At 40.6% G+C, this 21,568-nt stretch overlaps 1 protein-coding gene across 1 annotated transcript in view; it reads left to right on the top strand.

Annotated features, from left to right (window-relative positions):
* The window catches only part of LOC126198687 (myrosinase 1-like), a 57,518-nt gene extending 37,758 nt beyond the window's left edge, over window positions 1-19,760 (top strand). Inside the window, exons 8-12 of the mRNA XM_049935183.1 lie at window positions 3,258-3,402; window positions 5,155-5,303; window positions 7,942-8,076; window positions 11,192-11,298; window positions 19,515-19,760. Coding sequence (XP_049791140.1) covers window positions 3,258-3,402; window positions 5,155-5,303; window positions 7,942-8,076; window positions 11,192-11,298; window positions 19,515-19,641 — 663 coding nt within the window. The 3' untranslated portion in view covers window positions 19,642-19,760. The remainder of the gene's footprint in view (window positions 1-3,257; window positions 3,403-5,154; window positions 5,304-7,941; window positions 8,077-11,191; window positions 11,299-19,514) is intronic.
* Window positions 19,761-21,568: the final 1,808 nt, after the last annotated feature.

Genomic DNA, 21,568 nt, shown 5'->3' with positions numbered 1-21,568 from the left:
TACTTTTTCCGGCAGTGTAAAAAACTTACTTTACATATGCAATTTCAATCTTTCTCGGCGTATTCCCGTGATGAATTCTTCTAGGATTATCAGCCGAGTGGTGGCGTTATCTTGTCGCAATGTTTCAATGAGTTTCGTACCCATCATCTTCTGGCTACTAGGCCACCCACTCGGCACAAAACGTGACTTTGAACCCAGACGCACAGTAGGTGGAACGTCCCACAATGTTGTTGACTGATGCCACGATCGCCGCTGGAGATGACGGAGGTAGGTGCACCGCTGAAGGACCATGTCTCTTACCCCTGCGATGTTCTGTTGCCGTGGTGGATGCACTTTAGGACACTGGTTTCCATCCGCCATTTATTTTTCTTCTGTAGACCAAAAAACATCGGAGATAGAGGGCTCTGACAGAAAAGTAAGCTTTGGATGGATAACTGTGATCAAAGCCGTCATCCACATATACTACAGAGCATCCCATTCGTAGCAGACAGGGCCTTTACACGCAGCAACTAGCTCTATCTTCCCCACTTGCATTGCGGCAATCGGTCTCGATGACTGAATAACAAACAACATTGCGAGACATTCTGCCTACGGTCTCTCAGGGTACAAGGTCAGGATTACTGCCAAAGAGGTTGCCCAGCGGAAGGCGTTGGCCGCTATAAATTCGACACTCTGTACCTCCATTGTATGACGTTGCCTGGCATAGGTTCGAATGCTAGATTTGTTCTTCAAGGTACCCTCTACAGCCCCTCCAAGTTTGTCACAACATTTCTGGGACATCTTGTGTATTGGCATAAATTTATGGTTTCACCAACTGTATTCCACAGAATACCGGTATTCTGTGGGAAGTAGCTATTAATAACGTGGTGTTTTTAAGGCATTTTGGCGTTACTAATTGGTTTTAAATTTTATTATGGTATTCGCGTTATTAGTTATGATCTGAAATTGAAGCTTTCACTGAATAGAACAGGCATTCCTCATTTTCTTACATTTTTATTAACTCTCAAAGCAAAAGATACGTTCCACTAAAGTACCAGGCTTCTCACAGTATCCGTTAGAGAAACAGTTCAGTAAAACTTGACGGATAATGTGAAGACAGACTCGGGTCTAAAATTGTTGTTTGTAGCAAACGACAGTTTCAGAATGTAGCTATGAATGTGAGACAGAGTTCCTCTTTAATTCATACCTTATTCCTCGATTTTGCTCTGTGTTTTAGGTTAAGACGTAGAGACGAGCTTATACAGGGTGTTACAAAAAGGTACAGCCAAACCTTCAGGAAACATTCCTCACACACAAATAAAGAAAAGATGTTATGTGGATATGTGTCCGGAAACGCTTAATTTCCATGTAAGAGCTCATTTTAGTTTGGTAAGTATGTACTGTACTTCCTCGATTCACCGCCAGTTGGCCCAATTGAAGGAAGGTAATGTTGACTTCGGTACTTGTGTTGACATGCGACTCATTGCTCTACAATACTAGCATCAAGCACATCAGTACGTAGCATCAACAGGTTAGTATTCATCACGAACGTGGTTTTGCAATCAGTGCAAAGTTTACAAATGCGGAGTTGGCAGATGCCCATTAGATGTATGGATTAGCACGGGGCAATAGCCGTGGCGCGGTACGTTAGTATCGAGACAGACTTCCAGAACGAAGGTGTCACGACAGGAAGACGTTAGAAGCAATTGTTCGCCGTCTTATAGGGAGCACGGAACATTCCAGCCTACGACTCGCGACTGGGGAGATCTAGAAGGACGAGGACACCTGTAATGGACGAGGCAATTTTTCGTGCAGTTGACGATAACCCTAATGTCAGCGCCAGACAAGCTGCTGCTGTACAAGGTAAAGTTGACCACGTCACTGTATGGGGAGTGCTACGGGAGAGCCAGTTGTTTCCGTACCACGTACAGCGTGTGCAGGCACTATCAGCAGCTGATTGGCCTCCACGGGTACACTTCTGCGAATGGTTCATCCAACAATGTGCCAATCCTCATTTCAGTGCAAATGTTCTCTTTACGGATGAGGCTTCATTCCAACGTGATCAAATTGTAAATTTTCACAATAAGCATGTGTGGGCTGACGAGAATCCGCACGCAGTTGTGCAATCACGTCATCAACACAGATTTTCTGTGAACGTTTGGGCAGGCACTGTTGGTGATGTCTTGACTGGGCCCCATGTTCTTGCATCTACGCTCAATGGAGCACGTTATCATGATTCCATACGGGATACTCTACCTGTGCTTCTAGAACATGTGCCTTTACAAGTACGACACAACATGTTGTTCATGCATGATGGAGCTCCTGCAGATTTCAGTCGAAGTGTTCGTGTGCTTCTCAACAACAGATTCGGTGACCGATGGATTGGTAGAGGCGGACGAATTCCATGGCCTCAAGGCTCTCCTGACCTCAACCCTCTTGACTTTCATTTATGGGGGCATTTGAAAGCTCTTGTCTACGCAACCCTGGTACCAAATGTAAAGACTCTTCGTGCTCGTATTGTGGACGGCTGTGATACAATACGCCATTCTCCAGGGCTGCATCAGCGCATCAGGGATTCCATGCGATGGAGGGTGGACATTTTGAACATTTCCTGTAACAAAGTGTTTGAAGTCACGCTGATACGTTCTGTTGCTGTGTGTTTCCATTCCATGATTAATGTGATTTGAAGAGAAGTAATAAAATGAGCTCTAACATGGAAAGTAAGCGTTTCCGGACACATATCCACATAACATATTTTCTTTCTTTGTGTGTGAGGAATGTTTCCTGAAAGTTTGGCCGTACCTTTTTGTAACACCCTGTATAGTCTACTACACAGCTCGCTATATTGCGAGACAAGGAGGTTAGTCAGATCCAGACAGTAACTGCACATTCAGATTAATTACCATTGTTCTGATGCACCAGCCTACCTGATCCTGGTTCTTATCTGGTTTACCACGCACGTTCAGGCAAATGCTGGGCTGGTCGTCAATCTCCACCTCATAAAATACGATACACGAGCAGTTAAGATATGATAAACCGGAGAACAATAATACTCGTTTCGTAACTGATGTGGCACGCAACTTAACTCCCTATGGTCAACTGACGATCGTGAAAGTGTGTCCACTCGAAAATCTCGAATAAAATAAGTTTGTAACATCATGAAAACAGCGACCTTAATGGAATTGGCCAAACGCTAGGAAAGAGAACATAAGTTAAACGCACAGACAGGTTTCAGTATTCGTGTGTGAAGTAGATATCATACGGTACATTTTTTACAGTTGGGCCTGTTCACGAACCCTATCTTCGTGGATGGCGACTACCCTGCTGTGGTGCGACAACGTGTGGACAACAACAGCAGGGCCGAAGGTCGACCCAGGTCTCGTCTCCCCAGCTTCACAGAGGAGGAGAAGAGGATGATCAACGGTCAGTACACCTGCTAAAGGGGCAGCAGGTGCAGCCATACTTCCTGCCTTCAGTTCTGCTACTCATTCCTGCAGCCCCTCCTGGCACTGTGCATTATTTTCTATTCCACATTACTGTATTCTGCCTTGGTTGAATGCTGGAAAAATTGGTACTCTTGGGCATCGAAGTCAAGTGTACAACACGAGCGATCTATGTCGAATGCCTCACAGTCGAGGCAGCTAATTAAGATGTTGTTTTCTGCGTTTCCAAGGGTATATCATACAATGCCATAAATAGTACTGACTCTGTTTTGATATCTATGGAGAATACAGTTTCGTGAGGGAAATTAAATCCTCGAATATGAACTGAGGAAAAGTGCTTAGAGTTTTGTTGGGAGTACAGCTTGTTGCCAAAAGCGGAATAAAAGAATTTCGTCCAATAACATGGTCAGACAAGCGTTAAACTTTACAAGAAAACCTGTGATGTTGAGTTCCACTTCGAGCTGTATTGCACAAAATGTAAGAAAAGGACATCAGTAAGGATGAATGCCCGGTTTGACACGTCAAAGTTGAGCATTGCTCGGTGAGGGTCTATAGACAAGAAACCACTGCTTCTGAAAGTGAAGAGTCTATCATGACCATGCGTAACTATTACACTCTGTCGCGAAGTGTGTTATGTCATTGTCACAAACTAAAATGTCCCCATCGGTCGTCAGAACAAAGCCGTAGAAATTGACGTGTCGTACGCCGCGACTCGTATGTACGCCAAAGGACATTTGGCTCTTCCGGACCTGTAGGGAGAATCGAAGAAATGTCTTGTCCTTCATGTGTACTATAGGGGTAAGGCCACTCCTCATAAAGAATTTTATTTTACCTGGTACATAACAGACAGGCGGAAATCGTATCGAAATTTGCGAAAAAAAGTATCGGCTACGATTTCGTCACCCACTCTATAAAGTTAGTTTCATCTGACGATTGATCTGTCACCACGCAAAACACTGAGAGTTTATGGAAATCTTAAAGTCATCTATAACGAGAGAAGGTCGTCTGGGGGAAATAGATGACTATATATACTTGTATTCCAGTACTTACATTTCCATAACTTACATCTGTCAGGGAAATACCTGCTATCGCAAATTCTCCCAATATTTTACAGAGCCATTACCCCAGTTTGTCTTGACTACGGAAAACAAAGAAAGCTGCCGGCTGCATGGACCACACGTAATATTTTGCACGGTGAGAATGTCGCTGACGACTTCAGTAAGTATTATTACTCCACTTTTTATTACATCGCTTTAACTTGAATGTGTACTATTATGCTTCCATTGATAATTTGCCGGCCGTTGTGGCCGAGCGGTTGTTGGTGCTTCAGTCTGGAATCGCGCGACCGCTACGGTGTTCGGTTCGAATCCTGCCTCTGGCATGGATGTGAGTGATGTCCTTAGGTTAGTTAGGTTTAAGTAGTTCTAACTTATAGGGGACTGATGACCGTAGGTGTTAAGTACCATAGTGCTCAGAGCCATTTGAACCATTTTCTTGATTATTTTCTTCAGTTCACAGTGCGTTCGTCTGTGTTGGTAAAAATCCGACAGTGAGGCATTCGGTATATGTCATTCGTACTGCGTAAGTGACTTCGATACCCAAGCCTTCTCCCAAATTACCGACTGCTTTTGCCAGTGCTTCCTCCAATGTTTCTACATATTGTAGTTCTTTCTGTCTCCTGCAGTTTCTGGTTTCATGGCAAATGTACTAACCTCTCCCGTATCTTTCGCAGGATCTGCGGACTTCCTTGCATTTAACACGTACACAACTATGCTTGTGAGGTCTGCTGAATTTGGTCTGTCGCCCTCGTGGGGTCGGGATACGGGAACCTACAGGTGGTACAACCTCTCGTGGCCCGCCAGCGGAGCCACGTGGCTACGGGTGAGTCAGTTGCGGATGTTTCCGTGGTTGCCACATTAGCTATGCATGCAATCATTGTTTCTAATCCGAAAATCCCTGCAACGCGTTCGTCATAATCTTTCTGCTCTTACCTATGACTGCAAAATAGAATATAACTTCTCACGAGCTTGCCGCCAACGTCAGATCACGTGACGGGGAGTGACAGTTATTAGAGACAAAAATTTTCGCAAAGCTTCCCAATGATGGTATGTGTCATTTAAAGCTGGCTCTTCACCCGAGAAGTGGCAGGCGATCATTCAGCACGATAGGCCTAGCAAAATTGATTCGCTTCCAAAAGCGCTATGAGAGATTCATTGTTACGGTTTAATTGTTGAAAAACGGGCTATCAACTTACTAGGGTATGTAGTAAGCTGCAATCGTTGTTAGAAGACCCTGGGAGATCGGTCAACTCTCTGTGTCAAGGGGTCAGTAAATGCTAAAGGACGCCTAGCATTGTTGGGAAGCATAAGCGACCATGACTCGCTAAAACACGTAGGTTGAGTTCTTAAAATAATTATTGTAACCATTCCTTCAGGTATAATTGAGATAGAGCACATTATATTGTCTACTCAGCCAGGAGTACAAGAAAGAACGTAACACAACACTAAGAGGTGGTTTATGCTACCATCAAGACTCTTCCTTAGTTTCAGTTCGCCATGAGTTAAGATATGTATTTGGTAAGGATATCAGATGCTTAAATTTGTAACAAGAGATACACGCTTACAATCAATTACAACTTGTCGTGCTATTGTACAAGGAAAACTGCAACTTGCCATGCAGCGTACAGGAATGTTCAGTTCTTGAATCAAGGTACTCAGATACTTCATATTTTTATTATTCAGGTACGTTTTTAATTTGTCTTAAATTCGTAGGGTCTCCACGTTTCTTAACTTATTTTTGTAGAGAGCTGGTTGAAAACCACTGCACTGGATTATGTAACTCCACTGTGAACAATAGCGAAGGACGGAAAATCTATCCAACTTTTTTACGTCTTGTATTCCGATTGTGAAAATCACAGTGCAGTTGAAACACAATTTTAATATCAGCAACAAAGACCATTAAGGAGTAAATGTTCTTAGAACTGAGTGTAATAGCTCTGAGCTCCTCAAAATGATCATTTCACACGGTTCAGTCATCTACTTTACACTATATTACGCGATTATGTACTTCACACTGTATTCTTACTGCTTGTTCTTGTAAAATATAAACCTTTTTCATATCGTGCCGCAGGACATAATTCCAAAAGACGACACTCTGTGAAAACATGCATCGTAATGCAAGGCTCCTTATTTCTGAACGATGAGAGATACTGGTCCAGTCACAGAATCAGCTCGTAGTCCATATTTCCAACCATCGTGGAACGTTTTTAGGTTCTGGTGATTTTTGAAACATTCCAGTTTTCTTTCAGGATTTTGCCGCCTCGAAATAGATGCCCTTATATATTTATACTGCTTATCTCGCATATCCATTACAGAGATTATTTTCGAATTTCCTTCTGGCTTGATCGTTTGCTTTTAACTTTTCTTAAATGTTTAACGCATCATACTTTCCGAAGAAAAGACAAAAATTTTTGTACCTGTGTTCCATGTACAATGTTTCTCAGAGTTTCTTGTGTTCCTTCATAGCACATAACAACCAATCTCTGTCCTTTACAATATGATGTTTATTTTATCATTAGCTGCATTCATCACTGACAGTTCCAGTTAGTTTCAATAAGCAAAACATTTAGTAAAATGATTAATGCGGAAGAATTTCCTCACACACATATAGAGAATAAACACGTGCGACTACGGACCTCTCCAGCAACAACATTCGTAGAGAACCCTCAATTTTGGTGCAGATACGTTTCACAAACGTGTCGAGGAGCTTACTCAGCTTACACTCGATACAGGGTGTAAGGATATAAATGCAGATGTCTCTATTTGTTACCGAAGACGACGTAATGAACACATTACATCAGTATTTACTTCATTTGTAGTCTAATAATTATACCAATTAAGAGTAGTTTGTTTTTAGATTGGTTAGTTCCTCCAAGTACATGTGGCAAGAGCAAGCCAGTAATGCTTACTTTTCCCTGGTCAGCAGTCAGGTGTTGCAGTGTGGACGCAAAAAGGGCAATTATTACTGACGGGCGTAGCCCACTTAGTGGTGCAGTTACCACCATGTAGCAAAATACCAGAATGTAAATTTCCTGACGTGTTTGTGGGACGACTGTTCGACGCAAATAAACAACAACCAACATACCTATGTGCGTACATATTTAGGTACTACACATAAAAAATGTGCAGTTATGCCCGTTACATCCTGTATGAGCCATTAACCAGCTGAACTCGTCTATCGTGTTCTTGCGAGGCAATGTATTAAGCTAAGCAATACTTTAATTGTTGTCTGTTCCAAATACTTACACATACAAATATTTCTTGTCTCTTTCTGAAAGAGGACGCCGATATTCATATTTAAAGAAGAACTATGTGCGTAATCTACTCCTTCTCATTTCCGTGCGATAAGTTTCACCTAATTTTGATTTGCATTGCTTTCTGTGCAGTACACCATAGTATGACAAAAATAATAGCAGATTTTGTTTTATTTAATATTTTTCGTTGAATGTCTCTTCCTCTAGGTTGTGCCGTGGGGTTTCCGAAAAGTTATAAACTGGGTGTCAACGAGGTACCCGAACTATCCTATCTTTATCACGGAGAATGGCTACATTGATTCGGGAGAATTGGACGATCAAGGGCGCATCAGCTATCATGGCGTAAGTACAACGAAAGGCGAAAATCTTTGTAAGTAGTTACTACTCTTCTGTCACGTAAACTGATTCTATCGTCGCATAATAATAAGTGAAAAGCACTATATTGCGTACGTTCTACAGGATGTAGCTTATTCTACATCACATGTAGTTGTTTTTATTTGGAGGATTGTTCAGTTGTCGGAAGGAACAAGGCTGAGAAGTTAACTTCACGTTTCAAAAATTTCGTTTGCAATTTTGGGTCAGATGTAAATTCACATTATTAATCGTAGCTATTTGTTGTTTTGTTCCACGAATATAGCAAGAGAAACAGAACTCACACATTGACGTACTTCACTATCAAAAACTGAAAATCACATGGGTGCCGCTTCGGTCTGATTGTCATATGTATCACTTTTAGATGAGTACGCACTTTGTCAAGAATACGAGTTCCGCCTGACTATATGCTGACGTTATTTCGTGTTATAAACACTGTTTGTTGAACCCGATGTGTTGAGTTGACTTTTTCTGTCTCTGTAGTCTACAGTAAGATACGGATAATTGTGCTAAGGTGGCACATATTGTCATATTAACAGGGCCTTCCGTCGCTTCTTGGTGAAGCAACACAATAATAAATGAAAAGCACTGTACTAGGTACGTTCTTCAGGATTTGCAGTTCGATAATCAGCACAGACTGCTGCATTTGCGGAATATAGTATACTTCTTTCGAACGTCATGTGTGATTCGTAGCTGGTATTACGTGTAGATCTTACCGAGAATAAACTAGTATAGAAGACTTAGTCTCGACCCGTGTTTCAGTATTCCTCGTAAATCTGGTATTATCATAAGCCATCATTAATGGTTCAAAGATGAGCTCCCATTTGGTCTTTGGTCTTTGGTATAGTTAGGGGAGGATGATACTCGTGTTCCATGTACATGTACGATAGATGGGGAGAGATAATATTGAGCTTATGAGTACCTTCAACTACAAAACATGGCCCTTGAAGTTCAGATGTATCTGACTGCTTGCTGCGTATTCTTCTGCATGTTTCCTTTGTCAGCATATAGCAGATGAGACAATGATTGGAAATAGATTGCGTCTAATGGCACTCCCTTCTTTCCATGAAATAGAAACCCTCGGTAACGCAACATGTATATCTACCATATTACTGATTGGAGTTCTCCGCCGGGTTTTCCTGTCTGTATGTGCGGTCTAATCTCTGGAACACTGTAGGTATTTTGATACTGTTTTCACTAATAGATAGGCTGATTCACTAGGGCGTTAGTGCGTATACCTCGTAAATCCGGGGTCGTTTAGTTGAGCTGTATTCTTACCGATACACTCAAATAATGCTCCTATTGAATGACACACTTTCTTGTTTATGATTTCGAAGTTGCTCATTACCTTTTGGAAACTGCTCATTACTCGTTTTATTAACAATGCCAACATGGTACTTATGTCATTATTAGCATCTCCTACTAATTTACAGGATGTTTCTGTCCTTCTGCTTCATCAATAAAGCTGTCCTATTCTTAATTCTCCCACGTCTGTATTACTCACCACTATTTCAGATTCGTGTTCGGTGACTGTCACTGCTAGTGATTATTCATCCTTGTCTATAAGATGCTCGATTTCATTTTGTTAAGTAATATGAACACTGGTGCACTTTCTGTAGTCGCATAGACATATTTTCAGTCGTCACTTCACAATACATATTAACATCAACCACCATGCTAACACAATAAACATGAAACTTGTACTTCATCTTCGCACTTCAAACTCGTACTTCGAACTGCCGAAGGAGAAATATTTACCTCTAACAACATGCTGCAAAGAAAGTACTATTATATACCTATTCCTGCAAAACCACCTTTAAAACATAAATTTAAAAAAAGTGCAAATAATTGTTTATTACCGCTTGTCTTTTTAAGAAGTCCATAATCAATATTGTAATTACATTAAGTTTTTATATTACATAGGTTGAAGTCTATACATTTTCGTATAACTATGAAGGAATGGATTTCTAGGTTTTAGGTCTTGAAGCTCTAAGTCGGTCATTTCATATGATCCAAGGTCCGTTCGTACATTTCTCTTGGCGTAACCAGTTTTATTGCAAGTGGCAGACGTTTTAAGAGAGGTTTTGTGCATCACGGTGAAGTTTGCTATTCAAATTTCGAGAGAATACTTTCCGGGAAGAGGTCGACACATATTACTTTCTCTCACAAACTTCTTGCGAAGATTCGAGTAATTAGAACTAATACAGAGCCTTACCAATAATCATTCTTCATACGCGCCAATAGCGAGTGGGACAGGGAAGGGGGGATCAGTTAGTGGTGCCATAAGTACACTCCGCCACACACCGTCAGGTGGCTTGCGGAGTACTGATGTAGGCGCAGTTGTAGAAGTGCATGCAGATTTGTCAGCTAACAGGGTTATGTGGTAGACGTAACGAGCACCCATTCTCAGAGGTGACTCGTCACAAAGAGTAATCTGCCTACCACGAATATTCTGGAACAAGAATCCGGAGCAATCATGACTTGACAGTGGGTGTATACGGCAAACGCGACCTTCACGTTGTATCACTGAATATTAATTATTATCATATCACTGTCTCAGGACCAGACCGGAAGAACTTGTCAATAGGGAGTCAACTGCAGCCACTATCGCATTAAATGTTTTTTTTTTTCTTATTTCTTTGAGTAATATCTTTCAAAAATAGTTCACCTCTTACCACCTCTTACATTACCATATTCAATGATTAGACGTTTCACACTTTCCTTGCCAAAGGTTATTTCAGTAATTACTTTGTAGAACAATTATGTTTAGATGTGGTAAATAATCTAGGAGCAGTGTGCTTGCACAGAACATTATATAGTGGATATTCATGGTATTTCTTTCTCACAGTTCTATATTAACTAACTGAATACGTCATGAGATACTCAACCAGGATGTCATATATGAATGAAACATTACAACGCAAGAACGACATGTTTTACTTTACCTCCATATTTTCTCTCACTACTCATGGGATAGACTTAGATTTTGATCAGTTCTTTAACTGGAAGCAACTATTTTACTGAAAAACATGTTTGCCTTGATCTCTTTAAGTGAACTTACCAGCACCTTTTTTATCTATTTCAGCAATACATGGCTGAAATGCTGAAAGCTATTAACGAGGATGGAGCCAACGTAATTGGATATACGGCGTGGAGCCTTCTAGACAATTTAGAGTGGAACAATGGGTACAAGTAAGTTGATATTGGATGCTACGGCGTGGTGTTCTGTACAGACATATTTCATCCTTTCACTTGTCAGTGGCGTAAGTGGAATGTTTCGATAAGGGCAAAAAAGAATACAATACGTAATACAAAAAGCAGATCCGTAAACTTCTTCAATCTTTCTTACATCTGTGAAATAGATCATTCATTTTGTTCGGTTTTTAAAACAATTAAATTTGTATTTCCTTCAAATTTCGTATTAAGCAACAACGAGATGAAGACTCTGATCCTACTTCCCGGAACAAAACTGCATATTCCAGACTTTGGGGAGGAGATTACATTAGAACTTCCTGCAGCTGTCTACCATTTACACCCCTCTGACTTCAAAAAGGCAACATTATGCCGCAAACGGTCACTTTCGTACTTTCCTTGTCACATCATCAAGCGTCAATGTCATGCCACAGGACTAACGAGGTTCAAATGGCTCTAAGCACTATGGGACTAAGCATATGAGGTCATCAGTCGCCTAGACTTAGAAATACGTAAACCTAACTAACGTAAGGACATCACACACATCCATGCCCGTGGCAGGATTCGAACCTGCGACTGTAGCAGCAGTGCGGTTCCGGACTCAAGCGCCTAGCACCGCTCGACTACAAGGTTCAAAAATGGTTCAAATGCCTCTAAGCACTATGGGACTTAATATCTGAGGTCATCAGTCCCCTAGAACGTAGAACCACCTAAACCTAACTTGCCTAAGGACATCACACACATCCGTGCCCGAGGCAGGATTCGAACCTGCGACCGTAGCAGCAGCGCGGTTCTGGACTGAAGCGCCTAGAACCGCTCGGCCACAAAGGCCGGCGACTAACAAGGAAAAGGCGCCTTTCGCGACACCTAGTTCGATAAGACAGTCTCATTTCTCTAGCCGCGACAAACGGAAACAATGGATTTAACTTCAGACTTCTGCTTCTATTGTCTCCTCATAATGAATACGGTTAATGCAGGCGACGAATTCCTGGACTTGAGCGCCGGAGAGTTTTCTTGCCGTTTTGTTTCCGCTAAATTTATTCCCTTGCTCGATCCTGCCCATTTATTACTGTCTCAAGACAAATATTGAGCTTGTCAGTGAATAGCTGCTAATAGTCACAATGAAGTCTATCAGCGGTGTTATCAAATATGGGATAAGAAGATGGGTGCTTATTGCCCTCATGATGAGCAGTTGTGTTTAAACTTCTCAACTGGACGTGCTGTGAAAATTCGGAGGAGAACGAAGACTAGTATATGGACGGTATATTAAAATTTATAAAACAGAGTCCTGACGATTTCTTGCGACGATTTTTTTCCATTAAGTTAATTGGTAGATCTTGGAATTTCGTGTTCGTGTTTTCTCACTAACGTATGACATTGTGTAAGGCTAACAAAGATTCAGTCTGTGGAATATCGTATATTGGAGTCGACTCGATAAAAATAATACAATATCGCTGGAAGTTACAAGTAGTAAAGATTTATAAATCTGACACAGATTTCTAAAACATTATGCTATTATAAAAACGTTAGCTACCATCAATGTTACTGGTATCCCCACTGTTATATGTATGAAGTTAGCTAACGAAATGCTAACGCAGTGCTGTAGTGTAACTACTTTGTAACTGCCTGCCCGTGGAGTATAGTTTCAGTTGTGCAAGCAGTTTCTTGTCAGAAATCTCACAGTCCATAGTAACTCATAAAAAGTCATCGAGTGAAACAGAAGTATTTGTCGTTTCGCAAAGAATTCAATAGGCTTTCTGCTGTTCCTGATACGTAAACGATAAGGAGATAACCTGAACAGCCCTTTTCGACTGTTATCAGATTATGGTGTCATTAACGTCTAGCAAAGTTACCATACGATCAAAATGAATTGCAAAAGTATTTGGGCGAGATATCTTGAGCACTAAAAGGAACCCGCTGAATTTCGGTTACACAGTAAGTCACACAAATCTAAAGGCTGTAAATATGTCTAAAGACTTAGAGATGACAGTTACGAAAAAACTAGTTTAAACGGATCACATTGATAAATCTGTAGGAAAAGCTAACCAAAGGGGGAGTTACATTCGCAGAACATTCAGAGCATGGTCGGTCACGGCGTGTGAAACTTCACTCGGGGCGATAGTACAACAGGCGTGCGAGCAGTATCCCCAGCTTTTTTCGACTGTGCTCGTACCTTCCTGGAAGTACTTGCTAAGTGTGACATTTCAGTTAGTATTAGAGAATGGAATATTTGGCTCGACTCAACCCTCTTCAGTTCGACAGAACTGTGGTTCAGTGCTGGTAACTCTTCGCTCTTTGTTTGCAGGAGGTTCACAGATCCAATGGCTGCTTGCACGAAAAGAGGCAGTCTAGCGATTTATTGTAACAAGTTTTTAAAAACGAATGGGAATGACAGAAGAGAGGGATGAGAATTCTCAGTATCAGTTATGTAGTAGCATAAGCATCATTTGATGCGTCTTTACTATGAAACTATATTACAAACTATGCAGAAAGAATTTAAAGATTTAGTCGACACTGAAAGAGCAAAAATTTACTACTATCGAAAGACGGCATTCATTATTCGTTAGCTCAAGTAGCATTTTCTGCTAAATTCTTAGGCATGCAACACGTGAAAAAACTGGTGGTATGACTAGCAAAATTTCTGAACTCGCATGCATATTCCAGTGTCAGCTGCAACAGTTTTCGATGGAATTGAATGGAGGATATAGAGACTTTATGTACTACTGGAAAGTACATTGGTTAAGTCAAGGGGTATATCGAGACAAATTTTCGATATAAAGCTGGATATTTGTATATTTATGGAGGAAAAATGAGTGCAGAAACGAAAATTAGAACATCCAGAATGAAACTTCCCGTCAGATTAAAATTGTGTACCGGACTGAGACTCGAACTCAAGACTTCTACATGTATAATGGAGTGCAGACGTCGCATTTAAAGTGGTATTGACTGTACACAGCCCATAGTACGACGCTGTAAGGTGAGAAACTGTTTCTTTCTGATTTGATGGGGATGTGCTTATAAAGAAAATCGCGTTATAAAAGAGACGCATTCTAACAAAGACAGTCAAGTTCCCTACGCTCATTGCCGTTAAAGAAAAGGAGATGTTTAGGGAATTCGTTGTGATGTTGAAAGAATTACGAGGCTAGTGTCCTAAACGTTTTGGGGACGCTGTCAGTCTTACACTTGTTTTTGAGCTGTTTTTGAGATCGTTTGTCGTTTCAGTTGAAAGCGCCCCTCTGCATGTGCAGATGTAACTGACTGACCTGCGAGGTGATTCATGTTTTAATGATAAATCATTTTACACTAAAACTGTCCAGGGGGTGCACATTTATTTCCTCGGGTAGACTTCCGGCATCTCCATAATGAGGTTTCGAAAGCATATTTGTAGCGAAGACCTTTCTTCCAATAAGAAACTTAATAAGTTACGATTACATGGCATCTTCGATGCGAAAATCTGTGAAATTGTCCGTATGTGTCCTTTCGCCGACAGTTTGTCCTAGATAAAAATTATATTAAGTCATCAGTGTACAAAAGGAAAAAATCAAATAATACCGTAAATTTGTTTGTGATCTGTGTGGCTGAGGAATTTGAAATTCGAAACCAAGTCGTATGTAGCGCGCCTACACAGCCATACAAATGCGGTACATTTACAGTCTCTCCCTCGCCCCCCTCCGAGCACTAAGCCATAGTGGCGTGGCGATAGGTTAAATGTGCCAGGGTATACCACCTAAGCCGGTATGTTGGTTACCCCCGATTTACAGTAAGCAACAATTCCAGTTAAGAGGCTGTGCACACCACTTTACTCCATCCTCTGCTAGTGTACTCCTTTGCGGTAAGGGATCCTTACTAGGTAAGATTGACGGAGTACATAAAATAGTTGAAAGAAAGACGGCTCGTTCTGTATGGATAACTAAATAGACGAGGGAGTGTCACGGATACGATACCAGCGTTGGTGCCTCACTTTTCGCTGTAGAGGGATCTTCTCAAGAAATTTCAATCGCCAGCTTTCTCGTCCGCAAGCGAAAATACATTGATAGCGCCCACCGGCGTAGGGAGAAATGATCATTATAATAAAATAAGAGACATCAGACCTCGCAAGGAAAGATGCATCTGTTACCGCGCCCTTTTTGATAGCGAAACGGTAGTAAAATATCTTGAAGGTGGTTCGATGAACCCTCTGCCAGGCACTTAATTGTGAACTGGAGAGTAGTAATGTAGATGCAGATGTAGGTGTAGATGTAGATGTACACATGAGACGTGACAGCTATAACTTAACGTGTGTGTTGGAACTTCGCAAGTGATGTGGGAATAACAGCCCTCAGCTGTTCAGTAATATAAACGAGTTTGCGTACCTGCGATGCCGAAAATCTTTTATTTGCAAGTATCGCGATTTCCTCAAATAACTTCAGGTGATGAGGGAGTTGTTCTTGTGAAACGGTCACATTTTGTTCCACCATTGTTCTGCTTGTTATCGAATCGTTAACGCTCATTCTTCTGTAGTGCCGGCCGGAGTGGCCGAGCGGTTCTAGGCGCTACAGTCGGAACCTCGCGACCGCTACGGTCGCAGGTTCGAATCCTGCCTCGGGCATGGATGTGTGTAATGTCCTTAGATTAGTTAGGTTTAAATAGTTCTAAGTTATAGAGGGCCGATGACCTCATCAGAAGTTAAGTCACATAGTGCTCAGAGCCATTTGAACCATTCTTCTGTGGTCTTTGCTGTACTTCATCAATCTTCCTAGCCTTTAAATTCGTTATCACTCCTTGAACTGTCGATAGCAGTCACCATTTCGTCTACAATTTGCCTGTAGGAACACCATGTTGTCGGTTTGAGAGACTGAGGCCACAAAACTTTTACTCGTATATGCTTACTAAGACACTTATTGCTTTGAACTCGGATAATACGCCGTTGGCAAATAGTCATTCAGCAGTAGGTAAAACTCTTCTTCGACAAATTGCCGAGATAGTAAAAAGTCAAAGGATTTATTAACCACCTGCATCTCAGCTGGTGTGTCTTGGCTTAAATTAAACAGGAACAGAGATAGAATGATTCTTCCATAACTACGAAAATAGCAGTACTGTCAATTTAACTACAAAATAATATAAAAATCATAAGTTACATCTCTACACATGTGGAAAACGAAAATTTCTGTTTTTTCCTTCCTCTTATTCTTATTCGTGCCGCCGTCCCTTAGAAGCAGCGTCAATGGACACCATTGTTATGCTCTAATGCTTCCTGTAGATTCAGGCTTCTTGATCTTTGATCTGCCGTTGTATTGTCCAGACACCGTAATGTACGTAGGTCTTAATCAATGTCTCTGGCTTTCGACACTGAGATGATAGTCCGAGCTGATGACTGAAGCAGTTGGTGCCCTTATGATGCGTCCATGCTTCTGAAGTCTCCATTCCTACATCTTTTCATTAATCGGAAAGCCCCCCCCCCCCCCTGCTTTTCGTACAATTGCTGATCTTGGAAACAAATGTATCAGCTTCCTGACGTATTTTGCAGATTTCCATTCAATAATGTCGTACGGAATAATTTTCTAGGGTAACTCATCATTTAGGAAAAAAGTATTGATTTCTCAAAAACGAGCAGTAAGAAATATTATGTTGTTCTACCCACGGGTGTCATTTGGGTACGTCTCCAAGGAGCTAGGCATTTTAACTACGCCGTCGCAGTACATATTTTCGCTAACGATATTCGTCATAAATAATACTTCACGATCCAAGTAGAGCAGTGATGCACATACCTACAACGCTGAAGAGAAAAATAACCTTTATTACCCATGGCCTAATCTGTCAGTGTGTCAGAGAGATGTTCAGTATGGAGTAATAAAAATTTTTTATCATTTGCCCCATAAAATAAAACGTCTGACACGTAGTCAAGTAACTGTTAAATCTAATTTAAAAGCAGATCTCCTAGACAGCTTCTTCTATTCCATTGAAATATTTCTACGTAAAAACTGGTAGCCAGTAAAGAAAATAAAAGAATGAAATAAATATAGTAAATAAATAAACTTTATTTAAGATTATTTGCATGAGTAGGAATAAAGTGGTAATGTGTTCATTAACGTTAGCACTAATCATTTATGCACATCCCGTAAATTGACTCATTCCATATCATTTCGATAAAAGAATCGTTCAAGTGATCTATTGAGCATGTAACTAACTAACTTATTATAAGTGGCAGTCAAATGAAAAAAAACATAGCTGCAAAAGAGTAAGAAACTGTTTATTATTTCAAAAGGAACCTAATCCAATGTGAGGCAAGACGGTCAGAGTCTTCATGGAAAAACGTTTGCGGTTGTCTACGAAACCGTAACTGTACCCAGGTAAGTATCTCTCAATCCGAAGCAAATCGACGGCTACGAATGCCTTTCTTCAGCGCTCCAAAAATTTTGAAATCGCATGGAGAGTAATCCGAACTGTATGGAGGATGTGTAAGGACCTCCCACCGGAATGTCGGCAACGTAGTCAAAACAACCTCAACAGCTCGTCGACGCCCGTTATCTTGCAAAAGACTGACGCCGTTCGTTGATACTCCCGGACATTTGGACTTGGTGGCGCACCTTAATTTTTGCAAAGTCTTCTCGTATCGTTGTGAGTTAATTGTGGCGCCGTGTTCCAGAAATAATATGACAAGCGGTCCCTTGCAGTCAAAGAAAAAGGTCATCACGACTTTCCCGGAGATGGTGTGGCTCTCATTTCGACTACTCGGCAGAATTTTCGCAGGAGAGCCCTCCATACAATCCCGATTTCATCCCATGCGATTTTATATTTTTGGAGTCCCGAAGAAAGTCATTCGTTGCGTTGACCGTCTTGGGCCCCAGTGGGATAAATGTATTAACATTCATGGCGATTACATTTGCAATAATTTGCTGTTCATCTACTTTTATACATCTTTTTCGTTTTCGGCTGACTGCTCTTTACATGTCCTCCTTGCTTCGTCCGTCATTTGTTATTTTGCTTCCAAGGAAGCCGAATCCCTTGAGTTAATTCACTTCTTAGCCCCAAATAATGATAATTTCTCACTAGCATCATCTCAACTGCTCCTCATTATTTTTGTCTTTTCTCGCTTTGCTCTAAATATATCTGCTGTGCTCAGTGGAGCGTTCATTACATTCAGTATGTCCTGCACCACGCTTTCATTTAGGATAGCGGTGTCATCAGCGAAACTTGTCATTGATATCCTTTCAGTTAATCAAAGTAATAATGCCAGTAGTTGCTATAGGAAAATGAAATAAATTATTGGGGAAAGTTGAAAACCTCTGCCGGACGCGGATTCAAACGCGAGTTTCTCCGTTTATCGCGAACAGTTGCTTCGACATCCTGTGCCATTCGGACACAATTCCTGAACGATCTACGTTTCTGACTTCTCCACATACTACTTACGTAGTGCACCTGCCCATTACCCTCACTACTCGTAGCGTTCGCCAATTACCTTAGCAGTTCGGGCGTGTGCGTGTCCGCATACAAAGAACCATTGAATCCTCTCGCCCAGCTTATATATAGGTGGTGTCTACTCTTTCGCACATGTCGTAAAGAACACTCAATGTACAATGGAGGAAGGTGTCAGATAAATTCGTGTGAGCTATAGAGAAAGACGGGTAATATACAATACATAAAAGAACCAAGAAGGTGCAGTGACAGTGTAAGATCAAGAAATGCCTGTATTAAAAGTGATTTTCAGACAAGGATGTAATCTATCACCCCTGCTGTTCAGTCTTTATATGGAAGAAGCTATGACGGAAATAAAAATAAGGTTCTGTAGTGAGATTAAAATTGAGGATGAATATATCCTTTCATCCTTATTAGCTTGTGTTATTGGCAGCAGGCAACAAGTACGACGAAGTTCTTCAATGATTTGTTTTTCACAGCAGCGCTTGAATGTACGAATGACGTAATCGGTTCACCTGTAACTTCCTTCGAGTGCTGACAACCAACGGTCTAAGCTTGAAAAGATCTTCCGCTACATTTCATAGACGTGTAGTAACGGCCACAACAGTTGTCTTATTCAGAATTGGAGACGCGGGTGCTCTAGCGAATTACGCCAAGGAAGCTGGTTCCCTTTCACATTCATGACAGATGTGTCTATATGTAGTAGTATTGAGTATTACCCAGGTCTTTTATTTAATAGTTTAAATGCAATTTGGAATTTGGCACTGCAATAATTGCCGCTTCTGGAAATTTGAAATTCATTCTTGTGTTCTTGCTTCCAGAGTGAAATTCGGTATCTACCACGTGGATTTCAACAGTACTGAAAGAACAAGAACACCCAAGGCTTCAGCGAGCTTCCTTGCTGGCATCTACAGGAACATGAGTGTACCAGAGGAATATTTCACATAGTTTTTTGGCTGTTAATGTGTCAAGGAAAACTTAAAAATAAACATTGTAAATATTTTTCTGTAGAAGTCATTAACCCATAACTATTTGTAAATAAAACTATTTAATATCTTGTGCATTAAGCCCGATCTTTTTGACTGTTCACCCGCTGCCTGATCCAGACTGTTGGTGGACTCATAAATATAAATATCGTCTTCATAATGTAGTATTTATAGTGTATTTCTTCTTTAAAACACATATTAATATTCTCATCAAATTATTATTCTCTTGAGAATATTGAGAAATCTGTTGTGAGTTTTGAACCACTCTTGGAGGGAAGAGCAAAGACTTTTCAAAAAACTTAAGTACAGTAAGCGATAGTTTATATTAAACATGAAATCGTTTGCAGAAGGCGTAGCGTTTTCAAGATTAAGACAGAGTTCGCATTGCCACTTAATTTGTTCGTGTCGTGATCATGTTCGATTACGACCGGATATGAGAACAGATATACGAACCGAGAAACCTAAAGGACCCGACAGCACAGGAAATATTCTTTGCTATACTATACCACACATTAAAAGAAGTTGGATTTAAATCACAAACAAGACAAAATAGAAATACGCCTTCCGCCTTATCTACGACGTTTGCCGACATACAGTCGGTCCCTAGTAGCTGTATGAAAACTATAAAAACACCGTTATTAATAGGATATGGATAGCATAGAAATACTTTAAGTAATAAGCAGGCACTACAGCATTTGACAGCGCAATAACCAATTTAATTACCTTAGTCGTAATTGCTAACAATAGGCTCCGTACATTTCAATTTTATATCTTGCTGGCTGTTTCTTTAAATAAAGTCCTTTAACATTTTCGACATTTCATCTTAGCTGCACACATAAACTCTTACATAGCACTGCACAATAGTAATATTTTATAATAACTAATTAGTGATTTCGGACCACGCCATATATGCCTCCGTCGTCTTTAAAAAATATCACGACTGTGGTAACAGAAGAGGATTACAATTCTCCGGCTGTCAAAAAATAAGAAACACAAAATATCTCTATCGATACAATTTATGAACATTTCGTATTTGGCGGCATGGCGCGTAAGGTATTCTTTGAAATAACAGGTGGTCGCTGCTCAGCGACGATCTAAGAAATTTTTACAGAAATTGTATGGCTTTTATGAGCGTGCATGGTTAGATTATCGAACGTAAGTTTATTTAAGCTATCGAAATTGATGCTAATATTACACTGCCTCCCATGAGGAGGGAAGGATTACCGGAGTTAGTACCTCCGTCCTCATGTCGCACGTAATATTAGTGGCTTTCAATACATGTCTATGGCTGAAATTGAGTAGTCATATAGTACTATGCACTTGACGTTTTATAAAATTACCATACTAGAGAAAACATTCATTGTTAAGATCATTAGTAAAAATTGTCTTTGTGTAGTTCATCTGCATCTGTGTTTTGGTCACAGGGTTTCTTAACACCTACAACAAGATGGAAAGTATTACTATTCACAATAAAGAGCTATATACATTACGAGGAGATGACAGGCATTGTCACAGAAAAAAAATACATACACATAGAAGTACCTATATAATTCTAAAATGCTACAAACTATGAAATTGTCATGACATTTTCAATATATTACACACGTTTTCCAAATTTTCAATGTCTCTACTAGCTCGATAGGCTCGTGTTTATTTCATAGTAATATTCTTTCTTATTTTACACACATTGTACATTGGTTCGTGGATCACACTGTGCCGTCGATTTGTTTGTCAGGAATTGCTCAGGTTGGGAGTCCCTTTTCTACCTCTTCACTGAATGGAATTTGCCATTCTTCGTCAACTCATGGAATATGGAACATAAATAGAGAATAATCTGCATTAGTATTACTTAAATTTATCGGTTTAATTACTGTTGGTTCAGGATTGGT

This window comes from Schistocerca nitens, chromosome 8 (genome assembly GCF_023898315.1).
Source record: "Schistocerca nitens isolate TAMUIC-IGC-003100 chromosome 8, iqSchNite1.1, whole genome shotgun sequence".
In the NCBI taxonomy this organism is placed as follows: domain Eukaryota; kingdom Metazoa; phylum Arthropoda; class Insecta; order Orthoptera; family Acrididae; genus Schistocerca; species Schistocerca nitens.
Note: the sequence above shows the minus strand (reverse complement) of the source record. Positions and strands in the feature narration are given on the sequence as shown.